Raw genomic sequence first — 15,192 nt, 5'->3', positions numbered from 1 at the left:
CATTTTACACTCAGGACAGCACATCCTGGTGTTTCCCATGCCCCAGCTCTGGACAGAACCATGGTAGACATCATCATGCTTATGAGAAAACCTGCATAGCCCAGTCTGATGGTGCAGTGTTACCTTAGCTACACGGGAAGCCGAAGCATGAGTTTGGCTGGAGTGAGTTTGCGGTCAGCCTGGGCAATGTAATGAGAGCCTGTCTTAAAGTAAAAAGAATGCTCAGGATATACCTCAAAAGAGAGGGAGGAAGAGAGAGAAAAAGGAGGGAGGGAGAGAAGGAGTGAGCTAGCTAGCTAGGCATTAGCAAGGGAAGAGAGTCCCTTTCACTGGCTCTGCCATATTTGATCTGAAATCTACTGTTGCTTTACTATTCTTCACCAGACAACTCTGCTACGGTCTGGGTACAGTCTGAGTGTCACTCCCAGAGGCCACTGTGGTGAAACTCTGGTCATTGGATGGTACTTGGTACTTCTGTAGGTTGCAGAACTTCTGGGGTTCTAAGGGCACTCACTGGTGGTGCAGGTATTTCCTATGGACCCTTTTGTTGGTTCTCATGAGGTTGTTACAAAGCAGCATGCATGCTGTCATCCATCATCCTCACCAGAGATAAAACCGCAGGACGTTACACTGAGAACTTCCAAGACTACAAAACAAACCTTTTTTCAGTAGCCATGTCAATTTAGCTCAGTGGTAGAGTGCTTGCCTAGCAAGCACAAGGCCCTGGGTTCGGTCCCCAGCTCCAGAAAAAAAAAAAAAAAAAGTAGCCATGTCAGATACTTTGCCACAGTATGAAAAACTAGCCAATATAAATAAGAGGAACAGCCACTCTGGATTGTTGTGGGAATCAGAAAAGACAGTAAGTGTGATCCACACAGGGTAGTGAACTGGCTCAGAGCAGCTATAAAGTAAATGGCAGACCTTCCATTCTGCATAACTCAGGCCCCTAGCCTTGTGGAACCCAGAGCAAGTGGTGGAGGACTCATGGAAGGGCTTTGTAATGAACTCTGACTTGAGATGGAAAGAAACAAGAAATGGTTTTTGTTTGTTTGTTTTGTTTTGAGCTTTTTTTTTTTTTTTTTTTTTTGGCTATACTAGGAATTACACCCACAACTGGAACATGCTAGGCAACTGCTGTACCACTGAGCTAGGGCCTAGCGCAGGGGGATCACTGTGATGGTTTGTATATGCTTAGCCCAGGAAGGTTACTTAACACACTCTTAGGTTATGATGTGCCTGGATGTTGACATGTTTTCTTATACAAACAATTCTTTCATATGCAAACAATTGAGAGGGACTCTGGACAGAGTTGACCAAGACCTCCCATTATCAGCATTTAGTCCTTAGCCTGTTAGCCGAGCTATTGGTCAGGAGGTAATTCAGGAGCAAGTAGATACCCACACTGGAAGGGAGACATTAACACCATTCCTTTCAAACAAAGAAAGCTGACATACTTGCAGGGGAGAACCCGAACAACATCATTCTGCTTATAGCTCTCTATGCAGACTGCACAGTGATCGAAGTCTGGGTCTGTTTCCTGAAACAAAAGCATAAGAGCTGAGGAGCATGTACACACGAAAGCTGCAGACAACTCAGCTGAGAACACTCCTACCACGAGCGGCTGGCTATAAAGGGAAAGAAACTAAAAATAACAAGTTTTCATTTGCTTAAGTATGTTGACCCAAATTACATATGAGTCAATCATATAATTCATACCAATTCTATTTATGATATGCCTTAGAATAAGTCAGAGCTCTAATTTTTCCACAGTTCACAATGGATCACCTTGGATTATCATGTGTGTATCCCATTTGCTCTATAACTACCTACTCTCAATAGGTTTTACTACTACAATCTAAAAAAAATGGAGGTCCTCATCAGGATGCTCATGTAGCAGATCAATTCCTGAAGCTGTTCAAACAATGTGGAGTGCTGAGGAGACTCCTATGCTACAGTCCTAACTCAGGTATAAGGATTGTGCTCTGGTCACAGACTTGGGGCAGTCAGTAGTTTAACTCAGTAATGGGCATTTATAAAGAATCGGCCAACCAGTTGTTCAGTCAGGTTAACTAACGTCCTTCACTCTCCGGCCTGGCCCGAGAAGGGTTCCATGAGACTTGTGTTAAGACAAGTAACCAATAACCCGAGCCATGGCCATACGGTTGGCGGTCAACCTTGGCAGATGTCGGGTACAAAAAGTATACTAGCTTTAATAATCACAGGAAAGATTACTTGGTAGGGAGGGGTAGAGAATGATATGGTAGGCTGTACCAATCCAGGGAATTTCTAATTCATAGCGGCTGGCCAAGCCAAGAAAGCATTTTTACCAGGAACTGGTCTGAGGCTAAATCCAGCTGTCTTGATGCAGCCTCTACTTTCTGCAAGCGCCTTTTCCTTCCCTAGTGTGCATGACACCCAGTGAGAATGCTTCTCCCTCTGGAGCTGTTTCAAGATGACAGGCTCCAGTATTCAAAGGCATGGGAACAAAAATAGTAAAAGAAAGAATGTGTCAAAACAAAGAAAATAGAGAATCACACAAAACCCTCCTACCAGAGCTTTCTGCTAAAATATTAGCACTGGGTGGAGGATGGCACAGTCTTGTTTTTTCACCTCTAGAGCTTTTTACAATTTTTAATTCTTGATAAGTTTGAATCCATGGAATGCAGAAACTAACAGTTAGCTGCTATAAGCATTTGAGTTCTGACAGGAACGCTGATGAAAGGTTTCCGCTGGTCTTTGTCACCATCTCTTTGACTCGGTCCTCTTAGGCTTTAGGTCCAGCACAGGTCACCAGAGTGTTCTCTAATCCTTGCTAACTGAGACACCCTAGAATGAAGGTCTTAAAGTCTTCACGTAACCGGGAAGAAACAATCCAGAACAGATGCGGCAGTCTTAAGGAAGGGAAGAAAATGTACCTCTGCTGGCTATTTTATGTGCGATCTGCCTCATCGGGGCTCCTGTGCTAGGCTCTAAGGGCAGAAACTACAGAGGAGCAGCCAGTGCAAGAAGGCACTTCTGCTACTAACAGTGAGAGCTCGTGAAGCCCAGGGACGCTGAGAGACTAGCTGAAGGCTCTCCAGATAGGTAAAGCGCAAGCGAGATTTCCAAGGGAAAAATAATTTCATTACTGTACCTTATCGCCCTTTTTCACTGTTCTAGTTGTCAATTTACTGATGGCTTTCTTGGCTGCGTCTCCAAGACGACGCTAAGAATATAAAAAATACAAAGATTAAATGAAAGATATCTGAATAATAGCCCTCATTTTCGTATGTGATGCTGAAGTGAGTACAGGATCTCTATTTTAAATAATTAAAGGTATGATGCCTGTCTATTATTCTAGACTACTTCTGCCATATTATGTAAATGGGTTCTGAAAAAGCAATAAAAATTTAGAAAACTGGCAGCTATACCATCAATTCTTCATCCTAGTTGAAAAAAAAGTGCATTTGGTGAGACAAATCTGTGAATAGCCACTTGTGTTTCTGTCTACTGTGTGAGGCCATGTTATCAGTGCTGCTGTGTCCTCTCGGGCTCCCGTTCCTGCCCAGAGGCTTTCCCAGAGTGCTCTAACAGCGAAAGAAACCTCCAACTCCCCACTGAGTTATCACAACTGCACTGAAAACAGATACAGCATCAAGTCTACTTCTGGCTTAGCTCACAATATACTCTGTGATCTTAGCAAAAGGTGAATGCTTGTCTAGGTTTAATAATTTCTAAAATTGGACTTAACTAACATTGCCAGACACAAACAGCAACACTGGGCATCAACAACCCAAACACAGCACGACAGTAAGTCTGTGGTCTGAGAAGCCACCTGTACTTAGGAAATGAGCAAGGAATACACCTCATGTGGTGGTGGGAGATGGGTCAGGAAAAGCAAAGAATGCCTGGGACGGCTTTGAGGAAGTGATGCCAGAGCTAAGACTTGGGAAATTTGGCCAGGAGAAGTTAGTAAAGACTCAGGGACAGGATGGGACTCTAAACAGAAGAATCCGAATGCTTCGGGAGTCACACTGGGATGACAGATGCAAACTGAGACCGTCTCAGACAGCCACTCTAAATACAACTATATTTTAAACCAAGTAGAGGCAGATAAAAAAAACCTGAAGGAATGGGGAGGGGAAAGAAAACCAAGGCAGACCTCGCACTGTTCTGTAAGGACTTAAAAGGAAGACAACTAAACAGAAGAGCATCAGAGGAAAATTCAAAATATATTACACAAAATAATTTAATAACACCTTCATCTCTATCAGAATGGTTTAACTATCAATATTTTGCTTGTAATTTCATCTAACAATCCCCCGTAACTTAAGGTTTCAAAGTGTATCATATCAACTCATCATTCCATCCATCTTCATTTGCATCTGACGGGGGCTTTTGATGATTCTGTCCTACTTAATGTAATCAACCCTTAATCAACACTGTCGCTTACTGAAACTATGTGCTTCAATGGCTACGGAATATCTTTTTAAAATGTTTTTAAGATTTACTTTCATGTTACGTGTGTGTGTCTGTGCGTGTGCGTGTGTGTGTCTGTGCCTGTGTGCGTGTGTGTGTGTGTGTCTGTGTGAATGTATGCTGGGTGTACATGCTTTCAGAGACCAGAATAGAGTTCAGTAGAGTTGCAGGAGGTTGTGAGCCACCCAATATGGTGTTCAGAATTAAACTTTGGTCCTCTGGTAGAGCAGTAAGTACTCTTAATTGTCGAACCATCCAGAATGTCTTTTGATAGGTGGCTTGTATAAATCAGGATATAATGTCTAAATGGTTAGTATTTAGCTGTTATGCTTTTCAAGTTTCTTTTGGCCCAAGTCTCATTTATCATACTTGAAAAATCAAAGCTGCCCTTTTAAAGATATAATGGGCTTTCACTGTCTATATAAGGGGTACATGTGATACTCATTTAAAGACACTGGACACCCCATGGTCAGAGCTTAGTCTATTTTCATGCATTGCTTTAGAGACATCATTCTAATTTTCATAGACTGTTTTCATTTGAGGGTTCCTGAGATTTTCCTGTTATCAATTTATTTAATGTCAAACACATTGTATTTTGTGTAAACTTGACTCTTTTGTTCTGTGGTCTGGAATGTTTATTTTGCTTTTGTTGGATGGAGTTCTCTAAAATGTCAACCAGGCTAAATTCGCTGGCATGTAACTATTTCCTACATTGGCTGCCATTGGCTGTCTGTCCTTCAATCACTGAGAAGGCAGAAGCTTCTGGGGTCCTTCCTCAGTGCAGGTTAGCTCGTCTCACCTCCCACCTGTGAAGCTTGGTTACTAAGCATTTAAGATTGTTCCATCTTCTTGTTTAAGTGACTGCTCTGTTAAGAATAACTCTGATTTCTAGAGTGATGGTTATTCCCGGTTGTCACCTTGACTGCATCTGGAATGAACTATAATCCAGAAATGGAGGGCACACCCGTGATCCAGATCTTGAGGCTGGAAGACACAGACTTCTGACCTGAATCTTGTCATGGAGATCTTTAGGCATAGTGGCCATGAAAAACTTAGGCCCAGGTAAGGTAGTACATGCCTTTAATCCCAAGAGATGATGGAAGCAAGCAGATCTCTGAGTTCAAGGTCAACCTGGGACAAACCAAGTTCCAGGCAGGCATGGTGCAGGTGGAGCTGAGAGTTCTACATCTTCATCTGAAGGCCTCTAGGAAAAGACTGGCTTCCAGGCAGTCAGGACCTGGGTCTTAAAGCTCCTTCCCACAGTGACACACTTCCTCCAACAAGGCCACATCTATTCCAACAAGACTATACCTCCAAATAGTGCCACTCACTAGGCCAATCATATACAAACCATCGTTCCCAGTGACAGCTCCGCTTTGAAATTTACACTGGCATTAATGCAGCCACTTAAGGTTTATTTTAATTTGTGTCCTAAGGGATGGCTCATTCAGGTCTTTTTACATATTTGCATTTTCTCACTCATTTATACAAGCCGCGCTCCTGAAATACCTCCTCAGCCAGGCATTTTATATTTAAAGTGGCTTTTGTAGGCAGCACATAGATGGTTCTTGCCCTTTTAAAAAGCCCGTTTTCTTTTTTTCGGAGCTGGGGACTGAACCCAGGGCCTTGCGCTTGCTAGGCAAGCGCTTTACCACTGAGCCAAATCCCCAACCCCAAAAGCCCATTTTCTTAATCTTTGCTCTCAACTGACGTGTTTACACCAAGTATTTCAGATCCCAGGATTATTGGATCTTTTATCTGTAAATCAATCCACCTGAAACTTGCTCCGTACTCCATATGTCCTTTTCTTCTCCTCTGTGGGCAGGATTATAACATTTACCAGTTTTTACTTTGGTTAATTGTGTGTGTGTGTGTGTGTGTGTGTGTGTGTGTGTGTGTGTGTGTGTATGGGACTGAACTCCAGGCATCAGTTAAGTGCCTTTAAGCACTGAGCTACCTCAATGACCTCAGTTAAGTAACTCTTTATTATATTATTTTAGTAGCTGCCTTAGAGTTAATGCATATATTTTTAATCAGTTACATCATTGTGCTTTTAAAAGTATATATAGTTCTCTCTCTGGCTCTCCCAATCACTTTGAGAGAAGGTCTCATTCTATATTCTAGGTTGGCATGAAATTTACAAGTAGTTAGCCTGGCCTTAATTTCATTCAATCATTTTTTAAAAAATTTATTGGATATTTTATTTCTTTATATTTCAAATGTTATCCCCTTTTCCAGTTTCCCCTCCAGAATCCCCCTATCTCATCCCACCCACCTACTCCTTCCTGCCTCCTCACCATAGCATTCCCCTACACTGGGGCATTGAGCCTTCACAGGACCAAGGGCCTCTCCTTCCATTGATGTTTTGCCCTCATTCTCCAGTTGCTAAGATCCTGGGTGTGATCCACCATGCTGTCAGTATCCTGTCATTTCTTCCTCTTGTCTTTTGTGCTATTATCTCCACCCTCTCTGCTTATTCAAATTCTATAAAATCAACAATATACCATAACCTCATCTCATATTTTTAAAAATTAAAAATTGTGATTAACATATATAATGTTAATGTAACATGTATGTAGCATAACTTGACCATCTTAAACATTTGTGGCGCATTATATCTGTGGCTGCATCCACTCTCACTCCTATAGGTCTTGGTAATCACTATTATGATTTTCTATATTCTAGGTAGATTGCAGAAGCACCACACAGTGTTTGTGACCAGCATATTTCATTTTGCATAGCATTTCCCAAGGCTCACTGCTGTGGTAGCATGCCTCAGAATCTTTCCTTTCTGAAGCTGAATGACGCTCCACTTGTATGTATATACACATGTTCTTGACAAAGGCTCTTGCTATGTACCCTATGCGGGTATGTCACATTTGACAATCTCTGCCTAAGTTTTGGAAGTGCTGGTGTTACAGACATGCACTCCTATCACATTTTTTTATCTCTTCATATGCAGATAAACTATGGAGCTGCCTCAACTTTTTGACTGTGAATTATGCTGCTACCAAAAATACATCTGAACTCCTGCTAATGTCTATCTCTGTAGAAATGTCTTACACATTTCCATAGTGCACCCATGACTTATTTATCACTGGCAATGCACCAGCAGTTTCAGTCCTTGTTCCATGCCAGTAGTTACTTTCTATTGTTCCTATCACACACACACACACACACACACACACACACACACACGCAGACACACACATGCATACACACACACACATGCAGACACACACACACAGACACACACATGCAGACACACAGACACATACACACAGACCCATACTCACACAGACAGATACACATACAGACACAGACACACACACTCAGACACACATACACTCAGACACACACACACACACACACACACACATATACATACAGACAGACAGACAGGCAGACATACACACACACACACACACACATACATCCTGACAGGTGTGAAGTGACTCTTCAGCATGACATTTTCATTTGTACTTTCCTAATGAATGATGGCTGAGCATCTTTCATCTGTCAATAGGCCATTTTCATATTCTCTTTGTAGAAGTTTGTATTCATGTCTTTTGCCTTTTTTTAAAATCATTTTTTTGTTTATGAAATGTAGGAGTTCTTTATAGTGTTTTAATGCTTTATAAAATCTACAAGTGACAATTTCATTACATTTCAAGGATGTCTTTCTAATTTGTTGGTTGTATCCTTTGTTGTAGAGGAATCTTTGATTTTGATATAATCTAGAATTATCAATTTTACTTTTGATAGCTGTGCTTTTGGTTATATCCAAGAATCAATGTCAAATCAAAAAATCTGCTGTCCTGGTATTAAAGTTTTTATGGATTTTATGTTAAGGCTTGGTTCATTTTAATTTTCACATACAGTTTAAGAATCTAATCCATGCTTTTATTTGTGGACCTCAGATTTCTCCAGCACCATGACCAAGGATCAAACAATCTCCATGCTTATGCTGAAAGTCTTCTGGCCAAACTTCCACAGGTTCATATATTATATGTGTTACCTAGTACCACATTAATATACTTTTTACATTTTATACCAGTATCACACTGATTTAGTTCTGCAGTAAGTTTCAAATCACAAAGTTGGAGACCTTCGATCCCTTTTAAAATTATTGTTTCGGATATCTTAGATCTTTCCATGTTTTGTATAAATATTATGGAGGATTTCCCTGGCCATTTCAGTAAGAACTGACACTTGGGGTTTTAATAGGGATTCCTTTAAATTTGAAGATCACTCTGGGTAGCGCAGATGTCTTAGCTACCTGAAGTCTATGAACGTCTTTCCATTTATACTTGGAATGTCACTAATTAAAAAGTCTGAAACCGGGCTGGAGAGATGGCTCAGTGGTTAAGAGCACCCAACTACTCTTCCAGAGGTCCTGAGTTCAAATCCCAGCAACCACATGATGGCTCACAACCATCTGTAATGAGATCTGATGCCCTCTTCTGGTGTGTCCGAAGACAGCTGTAGTGTAATTATACATAAAAATAAATAAATTTAAAAAAATAAAAATAAAAAGTCTGAAACCAAAAGGATTCTGAAATCACGTGCTATAAAAAATGTCAGACTTTGGCTCATTTTAGATGTCAGATTTTTACATTAGGGTTGTTCAGAAAGTAAGATCTAAACGAGTATTTCGAAATCCCCAAATCTGAAATCCAAAATAGTTCTGGTCCTGAACTTCAGATAAGGAACACTCAGCTTACATTTGCGCCTTCATTTCTTTCATACACATTTTGTAGTTTCCAGGATTCCAGTCTTCATGTTCCCATGGCTGTGTTCATCACTACAGATGTCAACATTTGTTCTCTTTGACGTTACTGCACCAGGAACAGCCTTTCATTTTTGTCTGCTTTCCTTTCACCTCTTTAAAAATCTCTTTATTTACTTGTATTTTCACTCAGGGCTGTATGTATGTATGTATGTATGTATGTATGTATGTATGTATGTATGTATGTGATATATATTTACATTTCTTTATTGTATGTATGTGCATATGCCATGGCATACATGTGGAAATGAGAAGACATATCTGTGAACTTAGTTTTCTCCTACATTTATCAATTTTAGGGACTGAACTTTGGTCAACAGGCCTGTATGCTGAGCTATCCTGTTAGCACCTGGAATAGCTTTCTTCTTTCCTTCTTAGAATGTATGGTTAGGATTCAGTTTTCTGAGAAAATGACTTGGTTAGGCATGAAACAGGATTAGGTGATACTGTGACTTAGAGCTGGGCAGTTTACAGAAAATAAGCTAATCACCATGTAATGTCATGAAGATGTAGGGAAAGCAGGTTTTGGGGAAAGAAAGTGGTATTAGTTCCGGATATGTACCATTTCCAAAAGTCTACTTGAGTGACTCTCGCACCCCTGTCCTACTCAGCCTATCAGAACTCATATCAAGTATGCAACGTGGTGGGACCAGGTCAGCTCTCAGGGCTTTTCTCCCTAGGCTTATCCATTTCATTGCACGAATGCTGGTCATCCCGTTCTCCCTGGCCTATGGCTCGGCCTTCTCACATGAGGCAGCCTGCTTCACTGCACTGCGGTCCTCTAAGTGGTGTGTCCTCAGGACTTCCTGAAGGCGTTTATGACAGATACTCCCAGGCACATCTCATTTGCTTCCTTCCAGTTTTCGGGGACCCCTGATTCTTGTTGCTTGGTGCTCAGTGTCTTGAAATTGTTTTACATTTTTAATTTAATTTTCCCTTACAAACTGTATCAGGTAGGAGATCAAACCAGGCTCACTACTCCATCTTAGTCCAAAGTGAATGCACCATACACTGTGTGTGTGTGTGTGTGTGTGTGTGTGTGTGTGTGTGTGTGTGTGTGTGTGTGTAGATGAAAGAAGGGGGCAGGGGAGAGATTAAGAGAGATGAGATAGGCAGATAGACAGTATTTTGTAGCCCAGACTAATCTTGCATGCTATGTTTCTACCTGGTACCTGGTGAGTGCTAAGTTTATGGAACTGGGCTTCCACACCAGGCTTTTATTTATCATTTAAAAAAGACAAGCTGGGTTATTTGTTTTATATAACACCCTACACTTTAAATCTGGCCTTTTGTTTCTTCTTGATATTATTTTTCACTTGGTCTATTACATTTTTTTTAAAGATTTATTCATTTATTATATATAAGTACACTGTAGCTGTCCTCAGACACACCAGAAGAGGGCATCAGATCTCTTTACAGATGGTTGTGAGCCACCATGTGGTTGCTGGGAATTGAACTCAGGACCTCTGGAAGAGCAGTCGGGTGCTCTTAGCTGCTGAGCCATCTCTCCAGCCCGGTCTATTACATTTTTATTTTAATTAATTAATTTATTGCATGTGTCACATGCTTAACATGCTGACTGTGCAGAGATCAGAGTATAGCATATGGGAGCCAATTTTCTCCTATTATATGGGTTCTGGTGGTGAAACTCAGATTGTCAGGCTGAATGGTTAACAACTTTAGCTACTGAGCTATCTTGATGGCTCTGCCTCATTTAAAAAAATTTTTTTAAATTAATTTATTTACTATGTATAGAGTTCATGTACACTTGCACACCAGAAGAGGGCATCAGATTCCATTACAAAAAGGTTGTGAGCCAACATGTGGTTGCTGGGAATTGAACTCAGGACCTCTGGAAGAGCAGCCAGTGCTCTTAACCTCTGAGCCATCTTTGCAGCCTCTCTGCCTCATGTTTTACTAAAATCAGTTGTTAGCACTGGAGATGAGACTCAGTTGGTAGTATGCTTACTGAGATGCATGGAGCCCTGGGTGTCCCACACAGAATAAACCTGGTCATTTTTATTCCTTGTGTTTTCTCACATCCCCTTCTAGGATCTAGACAGATGCTTTAAGATGACACGCAGATTGGCTAGCACATACAAGGCCTGGATGTTATTCTTAGGACTACAAGACAAAAGCCAGAAAAGAAGAAGACATCTAGACACGTTTAGTGCTAACTCTAGTATCTACAAACAGTGGCCCTGCTTCGTGGCAGAGGCTCACCTTACAAGGTCTTGGGAAGCGCATTTCCCAAGGGTTTCTGATTGTTCTGACTGCAATGCATACCACTATTTCTCAGTTTCCTTAATTTTTGTTTTTCTCTTATTCCAAAATTCTCACAGGTTTTGTTCTCTCTATGTGTCTGTGTATGCCGGGGTGTAGGTCAGAGGTTGACTCTCTAAGTCTTCCTTCATTCTGTTTTGGAAATAGGGTCTCACAGAACATGGTGCTCACTAACTGCCTAGACTGGCTAGCCAGTGAGCTAGGGGATCTATCTATCTACCTGCCTTTCTCTTCAGTGCTGAGGTTACAGGCATTTTATGCAGGTGCTCTGGATCCTAAGTCAGTCCTCATGCATGTAGAGCATGCACTTTCCCCCTGAGCCATTTCCTGAGCCCTGAAAAATCCTGAATTTCTATATTATTATTATTATTATTATTATTATTATTGACAGGGCTTTTCTGTGTACTTCTGGCTATCCCAGAACTCGCTCTGTAGACCAGGCTGGCCTTGAACTCAGAGATCTGCCTGTCTCTGCCTTCCAAGTATGGGGATTAAAGGTGTGTGCCACCACTACCTGGCTTACAATTCTGATTTTTAATTTCATTAATTGTGTTTTTATCCTACTACTGCTAACAATTAGGACTACAGATTGAAACTTAAATTTTAAAATAAGTCCTTAGACTATACTCCAAAGGAAATGTACAACTAGAAATAGTTCCTTTGGAGGGCTAGAGAAAGCCCATGAATTAAGAATACTTGCTGCTCTTGCAGAGACCCAAGTTAATTCCTACCACTCACATAATGGTTTATTGTCATCAGTAACCCTGGTTCCAGGGTATTCATCACCTCACCCTCTTCAGACTTCTGAGGGCACAAAACATGTAAATGGGGCAAACACACACACACACACACACACACACACAGAGAGTTATATATAAACACTCCCATGCATAAAATAAAAATAAATAAGTCTTTTTAAAAATGTTCCTTGAAGTAGACTAGTGTCTTCTGGGCATGAGAGGACTCCCATCCATAGTTGCAGCTATGGTTGCTTGTACAAGATCAAGGTAGAATGTTCGAGCATGGAGAGGGAAAGGGCTCATGATCTTCAGTCCTAGCTGAAGAGATACTGGCGAGCTAATGGCTTCTGGGGCAGGGAGAGTCAGTTTTCATAAGGATGTGGTCCCTGGTAAGTCAACCATGCTCTGCTGGACGGCTCTCACAAGCACGAATGGGATACAGGGCTACTTAGAGAGGATATGAAGTTGGAAATGGGAGGGTGGATCTAGGCAGAATTAGGGGGTCAATATGATCAGAATAAATTGTATAAATTTCCCAGAGAATGAATTATTATATTGATACAGAATCTCTGAATAACTTCCCTCTGCAATTGTGCTACCATTTCAAATAGAGTTAGTTGTTTACATTTATTTTATTTTTTTTTTTTTAAAGATTTTTTTTCATTTATTATATATAAGTACACTGTAGCTGTCTTCAGATACACCAGAAGAGGGCATCGGATCTCTTTACAGATGGTTGTGAGCCACCATGTGGTTGCTGGGAATTGAACTCAGGACCTCTGGAAGAGCAGTCGGGTGCTCTTAACCGCTGAGCCATCTCTCCAGCCCTTACATTTATTTTTAATTTTAACTTATTATTTATGTTTCCCAAGCTGCCATCCACCACCTTCCTCTCACTCTGGCCATTAATACGTTGTGTAAGACAGGTGACTCCAAATTCAGACCCATGGAATGAAGGACAAGAAGTTTAACTTCCAGCTTCTTCCAGCCTGTTCCCTTTCCTCTCCCTGTAATAATTACTGTTTTATCCTTACATGTTTCATTCTGAAATTAAACATACAGGTTAATTATACATATATGTAAATATATGTATACATACACATGTGAATGCATTTTCATAGACCCTTTATCTACAACTACATATGCCTAATTTCTGTAGCTTGCTTTTACCTTAATAATACACCCAAGGGATCACTCTACAGAAGCACACACAGCCACCAGCGCTTCCTTCATGTTTACAGCAATAGATGAGTCCAAATCACTCAGTATTGATTACATCGAGTACTACTTAAGCAACCAGATCTCTACTGCTGTGCATTTGATCATTTCGAGTCTTGTTATCATAAGCAACATGAGAACGATGAGACTAGTACAGCTACTTTTGTTTGCTTGTTTGTTTTCTGAAACAGGTTTCTCTTTGTAGTCCTGGCTGTCCTAGATCTCACTCTGCAGACCGGGTTGGCCTTGAACTCAGACATCCACATGTACTCTGCCTCCTGAGGGCCACCACCACCTCGCACAGCTGCCATCTTTATCATCAGGTTGGACTATTAGTCTGCTGTGAAGTGAAGGATAGTAACTTATGTAATTAGACTAGGCAGTATAAATGGCCTCCTCACAGGAATCATTATTAACCTACAAGAATTTTCTCTATAGCACTGCCAAAAAAGCATGTCATCAAATTTTAGATTTCCTTGGCAAATGACACAATAAGAAATGCTATTTCAATATGGTCTTATCATATATCTCGCCTGTGAAGCAGGCTGAGTATTCCTCACTTTAAATATTACATGCATTTCATTTTAAGACGATTTCCATTCATTTTACTTATTTATCATCTATGCAACTTGTGTATGGTATATACATGTGTGCAGATGTGCTTGAGTATGTATGCATGTCCATGTAGAGCCCAAAGGATGACATTAGGCATCTTCCCTCTTGCTCTCCATCTTGAGACAAGGTCTCTCACTGAACCTGGGCCTCATCATTCTGGTTTAGTATTAATTATTGTACCTTTAGAAAAGCTTGGCTGACCCCCTACTCCTTAGAGAATCAAACCCAAACTCTTCAGCCTCTGATTCAATCCCATTGTCCAACACTGGTTTACAGGCCTTGCTTTCCTTTCCTCCATTCCTAATGTGCCACTATTCAACTCTCTTTTCTCTGTGGAAAATGATCCACTTCCCTTCGGTCGGTCTGATGAGGTCTTAGGTCTTATTCATTCTCTGAAATGAAATTCAGCTCAAACGTCACTACATCCTCTGTGAAGTGTCTATGACTCACCAAGAACAACAACTGCCTCCAAACAGGGTTTCCATCAGGCAGGGCCTGCATTACACCCGGCTGCCTTCTCAGAAGGACAGAGGCCCACTCTATTTGCACTGACTCAGTGACACTCCAAGCAAGCTCTTTGCTAAATCCTAAGGATTTACAATGAACGCCTTCAAACACCCTGATCTTGAAGGAAATCTTAAACCGCTGTCTAACATTGGAAAAGGTGTGAGGTCTCTCTATGGGAAGTTCTATTTATTTACATACACTGATCATTAATAAAAGGCATCTGAATAAACAAATGACAAAACACTAACTATTCAGCCCAAATATGTACTTTCCCAGTTTTTCAGAAATTGTTAATCCCTGAAAACATAATAAACAAAGTTCACTCTACCATGTTAAAATGATAAACTAAGTCTTGTCTTTTTTGATCATAGGCTTCTTCACTGGAGAAAAATCTTTATAATATATACACTATTTCCATCTGTCTCACTCTGGAGAGTAGTAAAACCTGTCATTTTAAAGATGAAATATGTAAGGGCAAAGCACCAGCTTCTCTGACGCAGGGACACTCACCATACATAAAATCCTTTGCTTGTGTGTGTTTTGTTTTTGAAGACAGGGCTTCCCTGTGTACTCCTGGCTGTC

At 40.9% G+C, this 15,192-nt stretch overlaps 1 protein-coding gene across 1 annotated transcript in view; it reads right to left on the bottom strand.

Annotated features, from left to right (window-relative positions):
- Positions 1-15,192, bottom strand: part of Rnf130 (ring finger protein 130) — an 88,008-nt gene that overhangs the window by 16,480 nt on the left and 56,336 nt on the right. Inside the window, 2 exon segments of the mRNA XM_032912039.1 lie at positions 1,455-1,537; positions 3,134-3,205. Coding sequence (XP_032767930.1) covers positions 1,455-1,537; positions 3,134-3,205 — 155 coding nt within the window.

This window comes from Rattus rattus, chromosome 9 (genome assembly GCF_011064425.1).
Source record: "Rattus rattus isolate New Zealand chromosome 9, Rrattus_CSIRO_v1, whole genome shotgun sequence".
Lineage (NCBI taxonomy): Eukaryota > Metazoa > Chordata > Mammalia > Rodentia > Muridae > Rattus > Rattus rattus.
Note: the sequence above shows the minus strand (reverse complement) of the source record. Positions and strands in the feature narration are given on the sequence as shown.